Below are 18002 nucleotides of genomic sequence, written 5' to 3'. Positions count from 1 at the left end.
ACTAACCAGCTCTCACCTCCTATGCAAGGTTCCATGTAATTATGGTGTTTGAATAAGCTGACCATACAAGTTAAATAGTGTGTTACAGAAAAAAATATAGATTTTGCATCAAATAAACATCTTTTCCTTTGGTTTCACATAGAAGTTGAAGTTTTAAAACAGTCAATGTCATCCTTTACCCTTTAGTCTGATTTACATTAGACCCAACAAAAGCCATTTCATTCATATCTCTAATTGAAGTCTAATCTCTTTTTTAGTTTTTTTAACAGTTGCTCTATGGGGTAATGCTGACATTCACAACTGCTGAATCTAGCTCTGAATCTCATGTGTCACACAGATACCCAAAGTTCCAGGGGCTGATCGACTAGGTTATACACAAACAGCTCAGCACCCCAGAATTTAGAAATAACCATTACAGTTCATGAATGGATGTGACAGCTGTAAGAGCTTACAACCTAGGAATCTTTACCATAAGCCTTCTTCTGATAACTTATGCTCTCAGATTCAATTCTCAAAGTTTTCACATTATAGTTAGTCCCTATTAGTGAGGTGTTATAATGTTTGTCTTTTTGATTCTCACTTATTTCACTCAACATACTGTCCTCAAGGTCCATTCACCTAGGTGCATACCTCACAACTTCATTTCTTCTTGCTGCTGCTCAATATTCCATTGAATGTATACACCACAGCTCACCATTCTGTTTATAAGTCAATGTGCCCTTAGGCCACCTCCATCCATTGAAAATCATGAACACCGCTGCCATAAATACCACTGTACAAATGTCCGTTTGTGTCCCTGCTCTCAGTTCTTCCAAGTATATACCCAATAACAGGGTAGCAGGATCATATGATAACCACATACTTAGCTTCCTCTGGAACCATCACACTGCCTTCCAGATTCTACTTCCCCACCAACAGAGAATTGGTACCTCCCTCTCTCCACATTTTCTCCAGCACTTGTATCCCTCTGTTTATTATTTTTAAAGTTTTATTCACACACCATACAATTCATACTAAGTAAATAATTAATGATTCCTGGTATAATCACATAGTCATGCATTCACCACCACAATCTATATGAGGATACTTCAATTTCTTCCACAAGGAAAGAGGAAGAGGAGAGAAAAATGAAGAATAAAAAAATAAAAAATGGAAGGAAAATGAAAATAAGATACACTGAAAAGATCAGACAACAACAACAAGATCCCATACCACTCCCTTATATCCCCCCCATACAGACATTTAGCTTTGGTATATTGCCTTTGTTACAATTAATGGAAGCATCTTACCATAGATTCTAGTTTGCATTGATTGTATTTTTTCCCCATACCATTCAATTTTCAACACTTTGCACTGGTGACATTCATTTGTTCTCCCTCATGTAAAAACATTCTTTTATTTGTACATTTAATCACCAACATTGACCATTCTAGGTTTTGCTAAGTTATACAATCCCAGTCTTTATCTTCTATCTTTCCTTCTGGTGTCATACATGCCCCTAACCTTTCTCTTTCAACCTCACTCACACTCATCTTTTTTCAGAGTACTTACAGTATTGTGCTACTGTCACACAGTACTATGCTTTCCATTTCTGGATCTACACAATCAATCCTGTTGAACCTTCTGTACTCCTTCAGCATCAAATGCCCAATCTCTAACCTCTATTTCCTGAGAACCTGTGTTCTCAAATCTTTAACTATCAAAGTTCACTCATCAATGTTAGTTTATAATAGTGGCACCATACAGTATCTGTCCTATTGTTTCTGGCTAATTTCACCCAATGTAATGTCTACCGTCTACCATTTTGTCTTTTGGATTTTATATGTCATATTTTATTTTTTTCCCACTCTCTCTCTTTTTACCCTTACTGATAGTCTTCATTTCTACACTCTTCTCCAAACCTCTCTCTCCTTGCTTTTCCTATGTGCCTGTAGTACTCCCTTTATTATTTGTTGTAGAGCAGGTATATGTTCACAAACTCTCTCAGTTTCTGTTTGTCTGAAAATATTTTAAACTTTCCCTCATTTTTGAAGGACAGTTTTGCTGGATATAGAATTCTTGGTTGGTAGTTTTTATCTTTCAGTATCTTAAATATATCATACCACTGCTTTCTCACCGCCAAGGTTTCTACTGAAAAATCCACACATAGTCTTATTGAGCTTCCCTTGTATGTGATGGATTGTTTTCTCTTGCTGCTTTCAGAATTCTCTCTTTGTATTTAACATTTGATGATCTGATTATTAAATGTCTTGGAGTAGGTCTATTTGGATCTGTTCTGTTTGGGGGGTGCTGTACTTCTTAGATCTCTAATTTTATATCTTTCATTAGAGATGGGAAATTTTCAGTGATTCTTTCCTCCAGTATTGTTTCTGCCACTTTTCTTTTCTCTTCTCCTTCTGGGACACCCATGACACATGCACTTCATGTTGTCATTCAGTTCCCTCAGACTCTGCTCATATTTTTCCATTCTTTCCACTATCTATCTGTTCTTTTGTGTGTAGGATTTCAGATGTCTGTCTTCTAGTTCATGAATCCATTCTTCTGCCTCTACAAATCTTCTGTTGTATGTCTCCATTGTGTTTTCATCTCTTCTATTGTGCCTTTCATTCCCCTAAGTTCTACCAATTGCTTTTTCAAACTTTCAAGCTTTTCTTTATGTTCACCTAATGTCTTCTTTACATCCTTCATCTCTTTTGCCATATCTTCCCTCAACTCAGTTTGATTTTTTAATTGATTTACCAAATTCCTTTGAACATCTTTAAGTAGTTCAACTACTGTATCTCATTTGATGTGTAAGTTTGTTCCTTTGACTGGGCTATATCTTCATTTTTCCTAGTGTGACTTGTAATGTTTTGTTGTCTAGGCATCTGGTTTCCTTGATTTTCCCCAATCAGATTTTCCCAGAACAGATAGGGCCAGGTCTCAGGATGAGAGTTAATCAGTATCAAGTTTCTCTGAGGATAAGACCCAGAAGATTATTAGACTTTCCTGTGAGGCCTCTAGAATCTATGCTTTTCCTATCCTGCCTGGAAGGTGATGCTTTTCAGCCTGCAGCTACCCCCAGTGTAAAGAGGTGTGGTGCCTTTAATCCTCAGCAGACCCTTTCCCCACTAGGGGCTGAGAGTGAGTCAGAAGCCAAGCTAAAGTTGTTTTTGTCCCCCACCCTTCCCCAGGCCCTGGTGTCTGAATTCTCTGAATGAGGGCTGCTGCTTGAGCTAGGCCCTGCCCCACCTTTTCTTAGGGAAGATAAACCCTTTAGGGAACTATCTCCTTCACTTGACTGCTTTGTCTCTCTCACTATTTTAACTCCACCCTTGCCTGGGTCAAGGCTGACAATTGAAAATGACTGAGGCTTTCTCTATTGAGCTCCTTAGACTGAAAGAAAAAAAAAAACAGAAAAAAAAAGAAATCCCCTTTTCAGAGCCAGTCCCCAGCCCCACAGTTTTGCCAGTCAACCATTGTTGGTACCCAGTTCTATGCGCCCCTTTTCTTGGGTCACAGCCCTTTTCCAGTATTCTGAGCTCAGCCAACTTCAAAAGCTTCTGCTTTTATTTATTTATTTTCCATCAGTACTGCCTCCTTTCTGCTGGGAGAGACCTCAGGGTTCCTTTCTTGCTTGCTCTGGGTTTATCTGTGCTCATAGCTTGTATTTAGTAGTCTATATTCATTAATTAAAGCCACAATTGGAGCTTGGTTGGGCTACCTTCCCTTGCTCCCAGCAGAGATTGCTTCTTTTTCCTACAAGGGAGTGTTCCAACTCAGCCTGCCATGCTGGTGGAGGAGGAGCACCAGCTCTTCAGTTGGGGGAGCTTTACTTAGACAGTTTTGTACTGCAATCTCAGCCATTCCACCCATTCCAGACTTTAGTATGATGTGTGCCTGGTCACGTATGTCCCCCAAACAATTGTTCCAGACTATTTTATAGTTGCTCCTGACTATTTACTAGTTGCTCTAGGGAACTAACTAAAAAGATAAAGAGGTTTATTTTATAATGATAAAAGGGTCAATTCATCAAGAAGACATAATTATAAATGTGTGTGAACCAAATAAATAGAGATTTAACTAACATAACAAAAACTGTCAGGATTATTTAATAGAACAACTAAACAAAAAATTGGTTAAGATATAAAAATCTGAGCAATTTTCTCAACCACTTTGATATAATTGGCATTTATAGTAAAATAAACTGCAAAACTTCCAAATATATGTTCTCTTTTTGTTTTTGAACACATAAAGTTCACTCAGTCAGATCTTTTCCTTATCTGAAAAATATGACTCAATACTTTTCAAAATGTTAAAATCTTCTTAAGTGTATATTTTAAAGCACAATGTAGTAACATTGGAAATTGATAAAAATGAGATATCTAGCGAATCCACAAATATTTGGGAATTAACTCTTAAATAACCTATGATCAAAGAAGAAATCACAAGGGAAATTAGAAAACAGTTCAGGCTGAATGATAATGAAAATACAACAAATCAAAACATGGGGATGCAGCTAAAGCAGATCTTAGAGGGAATTTATAGTTTTAAATACTTATATTAGAAAAAAAACTTTTCAAATTAATTACCTAACTTTCTACCTTAAGAAGCTAGGGGAAAAAAATAGCAAATTACACCCAAAGCAAGTAGAAGGAAAGAAATGATAAAGATAGGACTGGAAATCAATAAAATAGAAAATGTACACACATTGTTAGAGAAAATTAATGAAAGTAAAATTTTTTTAATTAGTAGTAAAACTGATAAAACTCCTAGCAAGACTAATCAAGGAAAGAGAGAAAACACAAATCATCATTATCAGAAATGAAAAAAAAGGATATTGCTACAGATCTTACAGATGTTAAAAAGTTAATAAAAGAAACTTATCAGCAATTTTATGCTAATTAGTTCCACCATTTAAATAGTTGTTTTGAGGATTCCTTAGTTTTTAATAATTGTTTTCTGTATTCTACATACATGATACATGAAGTGAGACAGTTTTACTTCTTTCTTTCCAATATATATGCCTTTTATTTTTTTTTCTTGCCTTATTAACTGATTAGGACCTCCAGTACATGTTAAATTGAAGTAGTGACAGTGGACATTCTTGCTTCATTCCTGATCTTAGAGGGAAGGCATTTAATATTTCACCATTCAGTGTGATGTTAACTCTAGGTTTTTATAATAATTGCATTGCAAAGTCACTGTAGGGTTTTAAGTGCATGAGTGACATCTAATTTATATTTTTGAAAGACCACTTGGGCTGCGAGGTGGGCAGTGGTCTCTGAAGAGACTAGAATGAAGCAGGAGGCAATTAGAAGGCTGCTGCAGTGGTCTAGGGGTGAGGTGGAGTAGCTTGAGCCAGAGGGAGAGCAGCACAGAAGGAGAGAAGTAGTTGAATTGGGGGATATATTTAGGGGGTAGAGCTGACAGAACTTGCTGATTTTTTGGATTTGGAGGTAAAGGAAAAGAAAAAAAAACAGGTTTATGGCTTAAATAATTAGATAAGTTTTGGAATTTTTTGTGTGGATTTTAGATGTTTTTGTTATTCATCTTCCTCTTTAAAATGAGTAGTTGAGGGAAGAAGATGGCAGCATAGAGACAAATGGAAGCTAGTTAGTCCCCCTGGAACAACTAATAAACAACAAGGAACAACTAGTAAATAGTTTGGAATAACTTGGGGGGGGGGACAACACAACTGTCCACTCATCATACACCAGCCTGAATTGGGAGGAATGCCCAAGATCACAGCCTAAAATCTGTAAGTAAAAACTGTGACTCCAAGCCGGGATCCCCTCCCCCCATGGCCTGAGCGGCAAAGCCTCATAGTGCCAGAGAGCAGCTCTCTCTGAGCAAGCAAATATTGGGGTTTTAATCGACAAACATGGACTGCTTGATACAGGCTACGAATCCCCAACAAGCAGACAGAGCTTTGGGTGAAGACTGACCTTGGAGAGCCAGAAGGTGGCCTCAGACTGGCCCTGAGGGGGGCTTTCTGTCCCTTTTTTGGCTCAGTGGAGAAAGCCTCAGCCAGTTTCAGTTCCCAGTGCTCTCACCCAGACAAGGGTGGAGATACCACAGACAGAGAGAAACCATTCAAATGCTAATGACCTCTCCCTAGGGGGTGTCTCTTCCTTAAGAGGAAACAGGTGGGGCGCAGCTCTACTACCCACCTTCCATTCAGAACCAGACCCCAGAGCCTGGGGGAAAACAGCCACAGGCCACACCTCCTTACACCAGTCTGGAGCTACAGGCTGACAGGCACCACCTGCTGGGCAGAAAAGCACAGTGACCTGAGGCATCACAGGGTGCATCAATCTTCTAAGACACACCCTCAGGGAAACAGGATACTACTCCCTCCTTCCAAGACCTGAGCCCGTTCTGGTCTGGGAAAACCTGATTGGGGTAACCAAGGAAACCAGATGCCTAGACAACAGAAAACTACAACCTACACTAAGAAAAACAAAGTTATGGCCCAGTCAAAGGCACAAACTTACACTTCAACTGAGATATAGGAATTGAAACAACTAATGCTAAATTAATTCAAAAAGTTCAGGGAAGATATGACAAAAAAGATGAAGTGTATAATGAAAACCCTGAGCATACATAAGGTAGAAATCAAAACTTTGAAAAAACAACTTGCAGAATCTATGCAAATGAAAGGCACAACACAAGAGATGAAAGACACAATGGAAACATGCAACAGCAGATCTCAAGAGGCAGAAGAAAACACTCAGGAACTGGAGAACAAGGTACATGAAAGCCTACACACACAAGAACAGATAGAGAAAAGAACAGAAAAATATGAGCAACATCTCTGGGAACTTAAGGACAAAATGAAATGCAGGAATGTACATATCATGGGTGTCCCAGAAGAAGGGAAGAGAAAAGGGGCAGAAGCAATAATAGAGGAAATAATCAATGCAAACTTCCCATCTCTTGTAAAAGACATAAGATTACAGATCCAAGAAGCACAGCGTACCTAAACAGAATAAATCTGAATAGGCCTATCTCAAGACACTTAATAATCAGATTATCAAATGTCAGAGATAAAGAGAGAATCCTGAAAGCAGCAAGAGAAAAGTGATCCATCACATACAAAGGAAGGTTGATAAGACTATGTGTGGATTTCTCAACAGAAACCATGGAGGCAAGAAGGAAGTGGGGTGATATATTTAAGATACTGAAAGAGAAAAACCACCAACCAAGAATCCTATATCCAGCAAAACTATCCTTCAAATGTGAGGGAAAGCTTAAAATATTCTCTGACAAACAGACAATGACAGAGTTTGTGAACAAGATACCTGCTCTACAGGAAACACTAAAGGAAGCACTGCAGACAGAAAGGAAAAGACAGGAGTGAGAGGTTTGGAAAACAATTTGGGGAGATAGTAGCACAGCAATGTAAGTACACTGAACAAAGATGACTGTGAATATGGTCGAAAGAGGAAGGCTGGAATCATGTGGGACACCAGAACAAAAGACGAAAGATAAAGATAAAGACTGGGACTGTATAACTCAATGAAACCTAGGATGCTCAATGATTGTAATAAAAGGTACAAATATGTTTTTACATGAGGTAGAACAAATGAATGTCAACATTGCAAGGTGTTAAAAATAGGGTGGGATTGGGGGGAAAATACAATCAATGCAAACTAGAGATTATAATTAACAGAAACATTGTATTACACGTCCTTTAATATAACAAAGGCAATATACCAAAACTAAATGCATATGGGGGGAATAGGGGAAGGGTATGGGACTCCTGGCATTGGTGATGTTGTCTGACTCTTTTTTCTATTTTAGGTTAATGCTATCTTTCCTTTGTTGCTTTCTAGCTTTCATGTTTTTTTGTTTCATGTTTTTTTTTCTCTCTCTTTCTTTTTTCTTTTTCTTTTATCTCTCTGCCTTCTTTGACTCTTCCTCCTTCTTTGTGGAAGAAATAGAAATGTCCTTATACAGATAGTGGTGATGGTGCTGTATACATAAATTCATGACTATACAGGGAACCAACAATTATTTACTTAGGATGGAATGTATGGTGTGTGAACAAAACTGTCTTAAAAAATGGGTTGGTGAAGAAACCTTGAGGGCACTATATTGAGTGAAATAAGACAGACAAGGACAAATATTTCAGGGTCTCACTGATATGAAGTAATTATAATATGTAAACTGATAGACATGAAATATAAGTTACCAGGATATAGAAGAGGCTAAGAAATGGGGAGCAGTTGCTTATTTTGAGCAGAATGTTCAACTAGGGTGAGCTTAAACATTTGGAAATGGACAGAGGTGATGGCAGCATGTTGTGAGAATAACTAACCATGCTGAATGGTATGTGAAGGTGGTGGAAAGGGTAAACTCAGAGTCACATATGTCACCAGAAAGAAAGTTGGAGGTTAAAAGATGGGAATGTATAAAACAGTGAATCTTGCGGTGGACAATGTCCGTGTTTACCTGTACAAATATTAGAAATCTCTCTCACAAACTGGAACAAATGTATGACACTATAACTAGAAGTTAATAATAGAGGGGCATATAGGGAAAAATATACCTATTGCAAACTATATACTACTATTTTAACATTCTTTCATCAACAGTAACTAATATAGTATATCAAAACTGTGAATCAATAATGGAGGGGGGTTGGTTAGTGGTATGGGAGGATTTGAGCTTCCTTTTTTTTGTCTTTTCTGGAGTAATGAAAGTGTTCTAAAAACTAAAAAAAAATTAATTGTGGTGATGGATGCACAGCTGTATGATGGTACCATGGGCAACTGATTGTACACTTTAGATCTTTGGATAGTTGTATGGTATGTGAAAAATCTCAATAAAAATTAAAAAGAAGATAAAAAAAAAAATCTCAACCTGAAAAAAAAAGGGTAGTTGAAAGTGGATAAAGTATTTTTTTTTAATGCAGACACATTGTTTAGGATTTAATTAATTTTAGCAGGTAGAACATTAGAGAAGGAACAATGATCAATATTTATAATGAATTTTTAGTCAAATTTAGATATTAGTGTTCTGAGCTAAATTTCTGTATCTTTCTTTTTTTAGGTTTGTCCAAGACTGGTTTTCAGAAAGGAAGCAAGTGGCCAAAGCGGATTTCTCTACAGTGTTACCACGCTTCATTTCTCTATATATCTTTTCCTTTCTGAATCCAAAAGATTTGTGTGCAGCTGCACAAGTCAGCTGGCCCTGGAAGTTCCTAACTGAACAGGTTTTCCGTTTGTCTCTTCCTCATAATAGAACACAAATACAACTGTAATCAGTAATGAAAAAGATTGTCGAGGATACCCGAGCCATAGTTAAAGTGCCCTTAAGGGAGAAAAGGGGAATAAGTTAAAGATAGTGATTTATTTTATATATAAGGGGATGTACACTATTTCAATAATTCATGTAATTTTCATAATCTTTAAGCATTCAGATGAATTATTTAGAAAATGTTATCTTGACTAAAAATGTTCATCTTCCTTCATTAAGCCCTATTCAAGTTTTGGTTTTTACAAGATATCATTTTAGCCCCAAAAGCTCCACTTAGGAAATTTCTCCTCAACCACAACTTCTTCACCTGATCCCCCTTTGGCTAACACTGTTGAAAATACAAATACAGATCTTTTCACCACAATTAAAAGCAGTTCACAGCAGCAGCTGTTTAAAATCAACATTCTCTACCATTAATTCTACCACTGGCCTGTCTCCTCATTTTCTTTTACAAGACTTCATCAAGTGTAATGGTGGACGTACTTTAAATACAAGTTAAATACAAGTTCTTTAAATTGTACATTTCCAGGGTGGGCTTGTGTTGAAATCTGGTCCTCAGTGAATTGCTAGCTCTATGGAAGGGCCACATGCAAAAATCTACAGTGAGCTCTGGACTTAGAATCTTCCTCAGAAGTGAGGGTTACTGTTTGCATGGTAGTGTTTCCTATCCTCTTTACTTTCAAGCATTCTATGTCCTTTTTTAAAGATGTACGCCTTGTAAACAGAATATGGTGATGGTTGTTAATTTTTAACATACATCATTTGGCAATCTTTGACTTTTAATTGGGGCATTTAGTCTGTTCACATTTATGTAAATACTGATGCATTTAGGTTTTTAAGAAATTTTTTATTCTGGTAACATCTATACAACCTATAATTTTCCCTTTTGATCACATTTACATGTATAATTCAGTGTTGCTAATTACATTCACCACCATCCATTACCAAAACTTTTCCATCACCAAATAGAAACTCTACAATTTAAGCATTAACTCTGCATTCTCTACCCCTACTCTGGCCCATGGTAAGCTGTATTCTATTTTCTGACTCTATGAATTTGCTTGTTCTAATTATTTCACATCAGTGAGATCATACATTTGTCCTTTTGTGTCTGGCTTATTTCACTCAACATGATGTCTTCAAGGTCCATCCATGTTGTCACATATTTCAGAACTTCGTTCCTTTTTACGGCTGAATAATAATCCATTGTGCATATGTACCACATTTTGCTTATCCATTCATCGGTTGATGGATACTTGGGTTGCTTCCATCTTTTTGCAATTGTGAATAATGCCACTATGAACATCGGTGTGCAAATAACTGTTTGAGTCCCCACTTTAATGTGTTGTTTGTTTTGGTTTGCTAATATTTTGTTGAGGATTAGTTGCATCTATATTCATAAGGGATATTGGTCTTTAATTTTCTTTTTTTTTTTGTGGTATCTTTATATGGCTTTGGTATGAGGATGATTTCGGCCTCACAGAATGAATTAGGGAGTGTTCCTTCTTCAATTGTTTGGAAGAGTCTGAGCAGGATTGGTATTAATTCTTCTTGGAATGTTTGGTAAAATTCCCCTGTAAAGCCATCTTGTCTTGGGATTTTCTTTGTTGGGAGGTTTTTGATTATTGATTCAATCTCTTTTCCAATTATTTGTTTGTAGAGCTCTTCTATTTCTTGAGTCAGTATATGTTGTTCCTGTTTCTAGGAATTTATCTGTTTCATCCAGGTTGTCTAATTTGTTGGCATGTTCAAGCATTCTATGTCTACATGAATTATAGTATCTGATTATAATCCTTTTTATTTCTGTGGGATCAGTAGTGATGCCCCCCATTTCATTTCTGATTTTAGTAATTTGCATCCTCTTTTTTTCTTTTTTCTTTTTTTTTTTTTTTTTGGTCAGTCTAGTTAAAGTTTGGTTGATAGATTGGCACTGACGTACATACACCCCAGTCAGCACTCTGGGGCCATTGTGCTCCCTCTGGAACTGGGCCAGGACACACATGCAGATGCAGGCTGGCTCCGCACCATGCTGGGAAGTGGCTGAGTGGTGGCTAGCAAGGGCACCAGGAGCCCTGGCTTTAAAGCTGTGTTCATTTTCCTGATTCAGCACTCACCCTGTCATTGCCGCCCTTTAACTGTTCTCCATAATTTTGAGGGAAGGTACTGTCTTTAATACTCCCCTGCTGCCTTTGCCTGATGGCGTTTGGAACAGTGGCCACCCTCAGAGCCAGCCCCCAGTGATCTGAAGTAGCTGACCAAAAGCAGTGATCAGTGATGTGACCACACACCCCTGAAGTTTGGAGGACTGCATCCTTGTAGCCCAACTTGGCACCAGCTGGCTGTCCCAGGAGCCTGGAAGAAAGTGTCCACTACTGTCTACTGCATGGCTGGGGTATGGGAGACGGCAGCTGTTACAGAGAGGATGGAACTCACTAGTATATACTGCAATTTACCAGCCTCCTCCTCAGGCTCCTCCTTGGATCCTGCTCCAGTAGATTCTGTTCCAGTAGACTCCAGAGTTTCAAAATAGTTGATTCATCAGTTCTCACCAGTTCAACAGTTGTTTTGGTGGAGGGACTGATTCTTGGGGCTTCCTTCTCCCCATCTGTCCACAATCTTCCTCTGTATTTGAGTTTAAATCCTCCATCTTACTATTTATTTATTTATTTATTTATTTATTGGTTTTTTTTTAAATTAAATTCTGTTTTATTGAAATACATTCACACACCATACAATCATCCATGATATACAATCCACTGTCCACAGTATGATAACATAGTTATGCGTTCATCACCACAGTCTGTCTCTGAACATTTTTCTTACATCAGAAAGAACCAGAACAAGAATAAAAAATAAAAGTGAAAAAAACACCCAAATCATCCCCCCATCCCACCCCATTTGTCCTTTAGTTTTTATCCCCATTCCTCCACTCATCCATACACTAGATAAAGGGGGTGTGATCCACAAGGTCTTCACAATCACACTGTCACCCCTTGTAATCTACATTATTATATAATTGTCTTCAGGAGTCCAGACTGCTGGGTTGGAGTTTGGTAGTTTCAGGTATTTACTTCTAGCTATTCCAATACATTAAAGCCTAAAAGGTGTTATCTATATAGTGCATAAGAATGTCCACCAGAGTGACCTCTTGACTCCATTTGGAATCTCTCAGCCACTGAAACTGTTTCGTCTCATTTTGCATCCCCCTTTTGGTCAAGAAGATACTCTCAGTCCCACGATGCCGGGTCCACATTCATCCCCGGGAGTCATACTCTGCGTTGCCAGGGAGATTTACAACCCTGGGAGTTGGGTCCCACGTAGGGGGGAGGGCAGCGAGTTCACCTGTCGAGATGGCTCAGTTAGAGAGAGAGCGGGCCACATCTGAGCAACAAAGAGGTACTCAGGGGTTACTATTTATTTTTAATTTGTTCTGTGAATTTAATGCTTCATGTTTTCTTGTCTTCTTTTGGATTAACTAAATATTTTTTAGACTGCTAATTATAAGTTTTTAGCAGTTCTTTTATGGTTGCCATAGAGATGCATCCTTGTGTCATTTTACCACTTCTAAGGCAATGCAAGGAGCTTAGGGGCCCTTCACTACAATTACCCCACTGTCAGTTTCTGTGCTTCTGTTGTCAAATATTTTAATTATATATATATAATTTATATGCAGACACACGCATTTTATATATATATTTTCAACCTCACAAGACTTGATCACCTTTCTTTTATTTAGTCAACATTTATTTACATGTAACCATATGTTTACTTTTTCTGCTGATCTTCAGGCCTTCCTGCATGTCTGAGTTCCCTTTTGGGGTCCTTTTCCTTCTCTATTCCCTTTAATCTTTCTTTTCCTACAGGCCTGCTGCTGATAAATTCTCTTAGTTTTTGTTCGTCTAAAAATATTTCTTTTTCACTTTCATATTTGAAGGATATTTTCACTGGGAATTTGGATTTTAGTTGGCAGTTAATTTTTAATGGAATGTTGAGAATGTTCCTTTGTCCCACGGCTTACATAACTTTTTTTGAGCAGTCAGAAGTTTTATGGTTGCTTCTTTAAAGATAATGTTTCTATTTTCTCTTGGTGCTTTTAAGATTTTTTTCTTTCTCTTTTGTTTTCAGCAACCTTACTATGATGTATTTAGGTGTGTGTGTGTGTTTATCCTTCTTGTGTTTTGCAGTGATTTTGGAATCTGAGATTTAATGTCTTTCATCAGTTTTGAAAGGTTCTCAGATGTTAGCTCTTCATGTGTTTCTTTTGCTTTATTCTCTCTTTTCTTCTTGGGATTTCAATACTCGCATGTTACATTCATTTTCCATGTTTTGTATTCTCTCATATAGATTTTTTAACCTTTTGACCTTCAGTTTTTAAGTCAGGATTTTTCTTCTAGCCTGTCTTTCAGTTCACTAATTATCTCTTCAGCTGGATTCAGTCTGCTCTTAAACCCATCCATTGATTTCTAAATTTCAGTGATTATATTTTACAGTTCTAGAATGTTGATTTTATTCTTTTGCCAAAAATTTCCTAGCCATTTAATTTCTTAAACATATTAATTACAGTTTTTTTTTACATACATGTGAGATAATCCCAATGTCTGGATCTCCTGAGGGTTCTCTATATTTACTAAATCCCAACAGAAGCAGCAGACACTTTTGTCTTTGTATGTGCCTTGTTATTTTTGTTTGAGTACCAGATATTACATATTAAAAATGATGTAGTGATTTGAGTTTCTGGATGATGTTATCATCCCCCAGGGGTAATTCACTTCTGATTCTGTTATTTTGTTAGGTTAGGAATTGATCACTTTAATCAAATCAGGGAACAAGATGTCTCAAAGCTGGCTTCAGCCCTCTGACAGTTTGCCTAATTCAGTATCATCCTTACTGAAAAGGGTCTTTACTGAGAGCCGGGTGTGACTACAGGATGCTTTCACCTCACGGGCCCTGAATTTCCCTGTGTGTCCTCTCGTCCCAGTGAGACTGCCTCAATTTCCTTAAAGCATCTAAGCCCTGCCACAGCTTTCTGCTCTGTCGTCTCCCCACTAGGCTTTATTTTGGAATTAGCAAGTGCCTTAAAATGAACGTTAGACTCACCTCTCCAGTTTCCCTCCTCTCTGCTATTTTGGGTACACTGGTCTTGTTGCCTTGGTGGCTCTATGATGCCTTCAAATGGTTGTTTTTATAATATTTCATCTAGTTATTCAATTAGTTTGAACCAAATGAAATCTGCTGCTTTTATTTGCAAAAAAATGGTTGTGTATCAGTAATATCATATGTTTCAATCAAAGTTGTTCCCAGTGGGGATTTGGGCTGAACCAAATGACTACAGCATTGCTAGTGCACAGTCCTCTGAATCTAGGGGTGAAGTAACCAGAAGCTATGGGAGCACTGGATGAGTGTCATAAGTAGATAGGTAAATCAGAAAGATGACCAATATACGTATTCATATATAGTATTTTCATCAAAGAATATTTTTCTTACATTTCTTATTTCTCAGGGTCAAGTTTAGATGGCAGTAGAAATCTCAATGGAATAAAAAATTCCAGCTAGAAAACTGTCTCTAAAAAGAGTTTGCCACCCATCTCTCTCCTGTTTCTCTTTCTGAAGGATTGCTTATGGCGGCCCAAATGCGTTAAGTTTGGATGGTTCCTGCCCTATACTCCAACAGAGAATGAGTTCGGCGCCTGGAAGCACCACTACCTCTCCTGTGTGTCCCACTTAGACTGGCTGACACCCAGGGAGGCTGCTGGCGTTTACGGGACCCTGAACGAACCCAAAGAGGAAAACGAGGAGCTCCAGGAGAGACGAAGAGAAAAGTGCCTACGGAAAGTAATTTGGGAGAAAATTGCACTACGTAATAGTGAGTGGTCTTTAAAAAAAAATACCTTATATCTTATCCAAGTATTATAGAAACAAATGGGTTTACATATAAATCCCCACAGAGGAGGGTAGTGCTCCTTCTGGATTATTGTGAGTGGCAGTGACAAAAGTATGTTCAGGATGAGTTCTTTTTCTTTTTTTTTTTTTTTTTCAGTTGAAATATGTAAAGATGAAAACAGAGCCTCAAATGCTGCTGGTTTCTCAGGCCTATAAGATCAAGGAGGAGGAGACCAACAGGGATGAGTGTAAGGACACAGGCAGGAGCAAACAGATAACTAGGCTGTAGACAGGAGAGCTGAGATTGCTGGGAAAGGAGGAGAAGTGAAAATGGGACTCAAACAGGAAGAATGGCAGTTTATAGAAGGGGAGGTTGGAAGGGGATAAGACGTGCTTTACAAAGCCTTCCGAGTCTCACTATCTGTGGAAGGAAGCAACAAAATCCATTTGAGTTTTTCTTTTTTTTTTTTTTTTTAAATTGACTCACCCTCTGGTGAGACTGTAACAAATAGGAAATTACTTAAAGCCAAGAAAAAGGGCGGGAAGGAATGTGAAGCCCACACGTTGATGAACAGGTCTCCTCAAGACAAGAGTGGCTTGCTCTTGAGCTTTGTCTTGACCTGGAATGATGGCTAAGTCACCGCCACAGGGCTCAGAGGATGAGAAGCTGAGAAGTCCGAATGGGGCCTGTGGAAGCGGTTGTCATTCCTGTCAGGGGGCATATTGCCCAGTACAGCTTTGTTTTGGATGTCTGTGTCCATGTAGACTTGGCGGAGAGCAGTGTGGGGTGAACAGCCTGGCCCGCTGCTGTCTGTTTTTCAGAGGAGCTGTTCAGAGCTCGACCCCCTTGGGTGAGTGGAGCATGCTGCTCCAGATTGTTAAAATCCAAACGCCAACCGCGGCTCTCCCAGTCTGCGAAGGGTCGGGTGGAACTCCATGGAGCTCTGGAGAAACAGCTCGTGCTGGCATCCTTGGAAGCTCTGCCCCAGCGGTAAGCAAGCCCCCATTCCTGAAGGCCGTGGGATGATGCCAAGAATTCATTCCTCAATGACTCAGCCTGCGTGCAAGGGTCTTCTACGACTCAGAGCCCGTGGGATATCATCAGTAGTGATCCCTTAGTCTTCAACATGCTTTCTGAAATGTATAGCATTCACATTTTTTATTTTGAATATTCTTAACCCCACAAAGAGCTTAACCTGTGGCTTTAGCACATCTTGTATAAAAAGTTATTGAGCAAAAATAACATTTCTCCACAAATGTTTTTTATGGAATAAGAGTTGATGTGGGGGAGGGGGTGGGGGTGGCTGGGGAGAAAGGAGATGTAGGAGATGTGATCAGAAAGCCCTGATGACGGATTGAGGAAATTTGAAATGTCAAATGTTGATTTTGGACCCCTGAGGATGTTACTAGGCTCGTTTTAAGTCCCCACAAAAGCTAAGCAAGTTCTGTGATACCTTCTGGCTTGCACGTAGGGGGAGCAGAGCATGACCCAGGGGCAGTTGGCCCCCCCTGCCCAGGCTGCCACCTGGCACCCCCCGCAGCCTGGGGCCCTGAGGCATCCCCAGGTACAGAAGAGCTGACAGCCAGAGAATGTTTTAGTGGTTACTTTTCAAGGCTGGGTTAGGAGAAAAGGAAAACTTCACTCATCCCCCCTTTTTCCCATAGAAGCAATGTTTCTGGAAGCCATTCCTACCCTTTGTTATCAAAGAAGAACTGCCGTGGGGTTTATAAAAAGGGTGACAGCTCTTCAGCTTTACAGCCACACTTGATATTAATTTCATCTCGGATTCCAGCGTATGAGGTAGGAAGTGTGCTAGGAGGCCAGCCCTTATCTGTGTGTGTGGCAGTCTCTTAGCCTCCATGTGTGTCAGAATGATTCATTCAAGCAGCCACTCACAGACCCAAGAGAGTTTTTAAAATTGGAAGCAAAAAGGTTAAGCATAAATCAAAATTATTTTTAAAAATCATTAAAGGCCAAAACTGCCTTGCACTTGATAAGAATCCAATAAATTCTTAGTGAGTTCTGCATGCTTAATCCAGAAAAGAACAAGGTGCTTAAGAATCATTAAAAAAAAATTCTTTGGAAAATCCCAAAGAATTTAATATTGTTCAACCAGTGCCCCTCAAAAGAAGAAAAGAATGTCAGAAATACTATTTTGTGATCCGTTTAATGAGGGTGCCATTAAATTAAAATATACTCTTTCTTGAATGAAGTTATATATTTAATTTAAATACAAATACTAAGAAGAATAAAGGAAGCACAGAGAAGACTAGGAAGCATGTGTTTTTAATGTAAGTGTGAGCATATGCATGTGTGTATATATGTACATATATACATATTAATACACACACATAGGGACGTATCTAGGAGAGAACATTCAATAGGCTATAATCATTGATCTACTTGGAAACTTTGTAATATAATTACTATTTCTAACAAAATGATTGCTTTTAAGATCTGAAATCATTTCTCCTCCGGCATCTTGACTCTCACCATTTAGAGCTCAGGAGCTCAGTGGATCCACATGAAAGCAAATCTTCACGTGGCCACAGTTTCCCTAATGTTTGAAAGACATCATGCTGGGCCCAGAGATGAGCAGTGACAAGCATGGGGGGACAATAGGTATAAAATAAACCCAGCTCCCACTGGTCTTCTTTATGTGCTGATGATGCCATAATTACTTATTGGATTATGATTGTGCTGGGGTGGGGGTAAAGAGCAGGGCATTTTTGTGTGGCAGTTCTCTGTGCAGCTCAACTGTGCCCTCCAGAAAGAGGTCCAAGGCTTTGGGAGAAATCCACAGCTTCGATGGCTTTCCAATCTGTCTGCAGCTGTAAATTAACTCAGTCACAATTTGGTGACTGAATTCAAAGAAGAG

At 38.7% G+C, this 18002-nt stretch overlaps 1 protein-coding gene across 8 annotated transcripts in view; it reads left to right on the top strand.

Moving 5' to 3' along the window:
* ECT2L (epithelial cell transforming 2 like) overlaps positions 1 to 18002 on the top strand; it is a 116876-nt gene that overhangs the window by 56092 nt on the left and 42782 nt on the right. For 5 of the 8 annotated variants that reach the window (XR_005218044.1, XM_037844203.1, XM_037844201.1 and 2 more), the window contains exons 4-7: positions 9037 to 9199; positions 14854 to 15106; positions 15946 to 16114; positions 16789 to 16924. Coding sequence is in view for 7 of the 8 variants with exons in the window: in XM_037844203.1 (XP_037700131.1) it covers positions 9037 to 9199; positions 14854 to 15106; positions 15946 to 16114; positions 16789 to 16924 (721 nt within the window). In the remaining variant the exon portion in view is untranslated. The remainder of the gene's footprint in view (positions 1 to 9036; positions 9200 to 14853; positions 15107 to 15945; positions 16115 to 16788; positions 16925 to 18002) is intronic. The other 3 variants (XM_037844205.1, XM_037844206.1, XM_037844207.1) reach the window with 2 other exon arrangements.

This window comes from Choloepus didactylus, chromosome 7 (assembly GCF_015220235.1).
Source record: "Choloepus didactylus isolate mChoDid1 chromosome 7, mChoDid1.pri, whole genome shotgun sequence".
In the NCBI taxonomy this organism is placed as follows: Eukaryota; Metazoa; Chordata; class Mammalia; order Pilosa; family Megalonychidae; genus Choloepus; species Choloepus didactylus.
The sequence above is the reverse complement of the archived record's forward strand: the minus strand, read 5'-3'. Positions and strand labels throughout refer to the sequence as shown.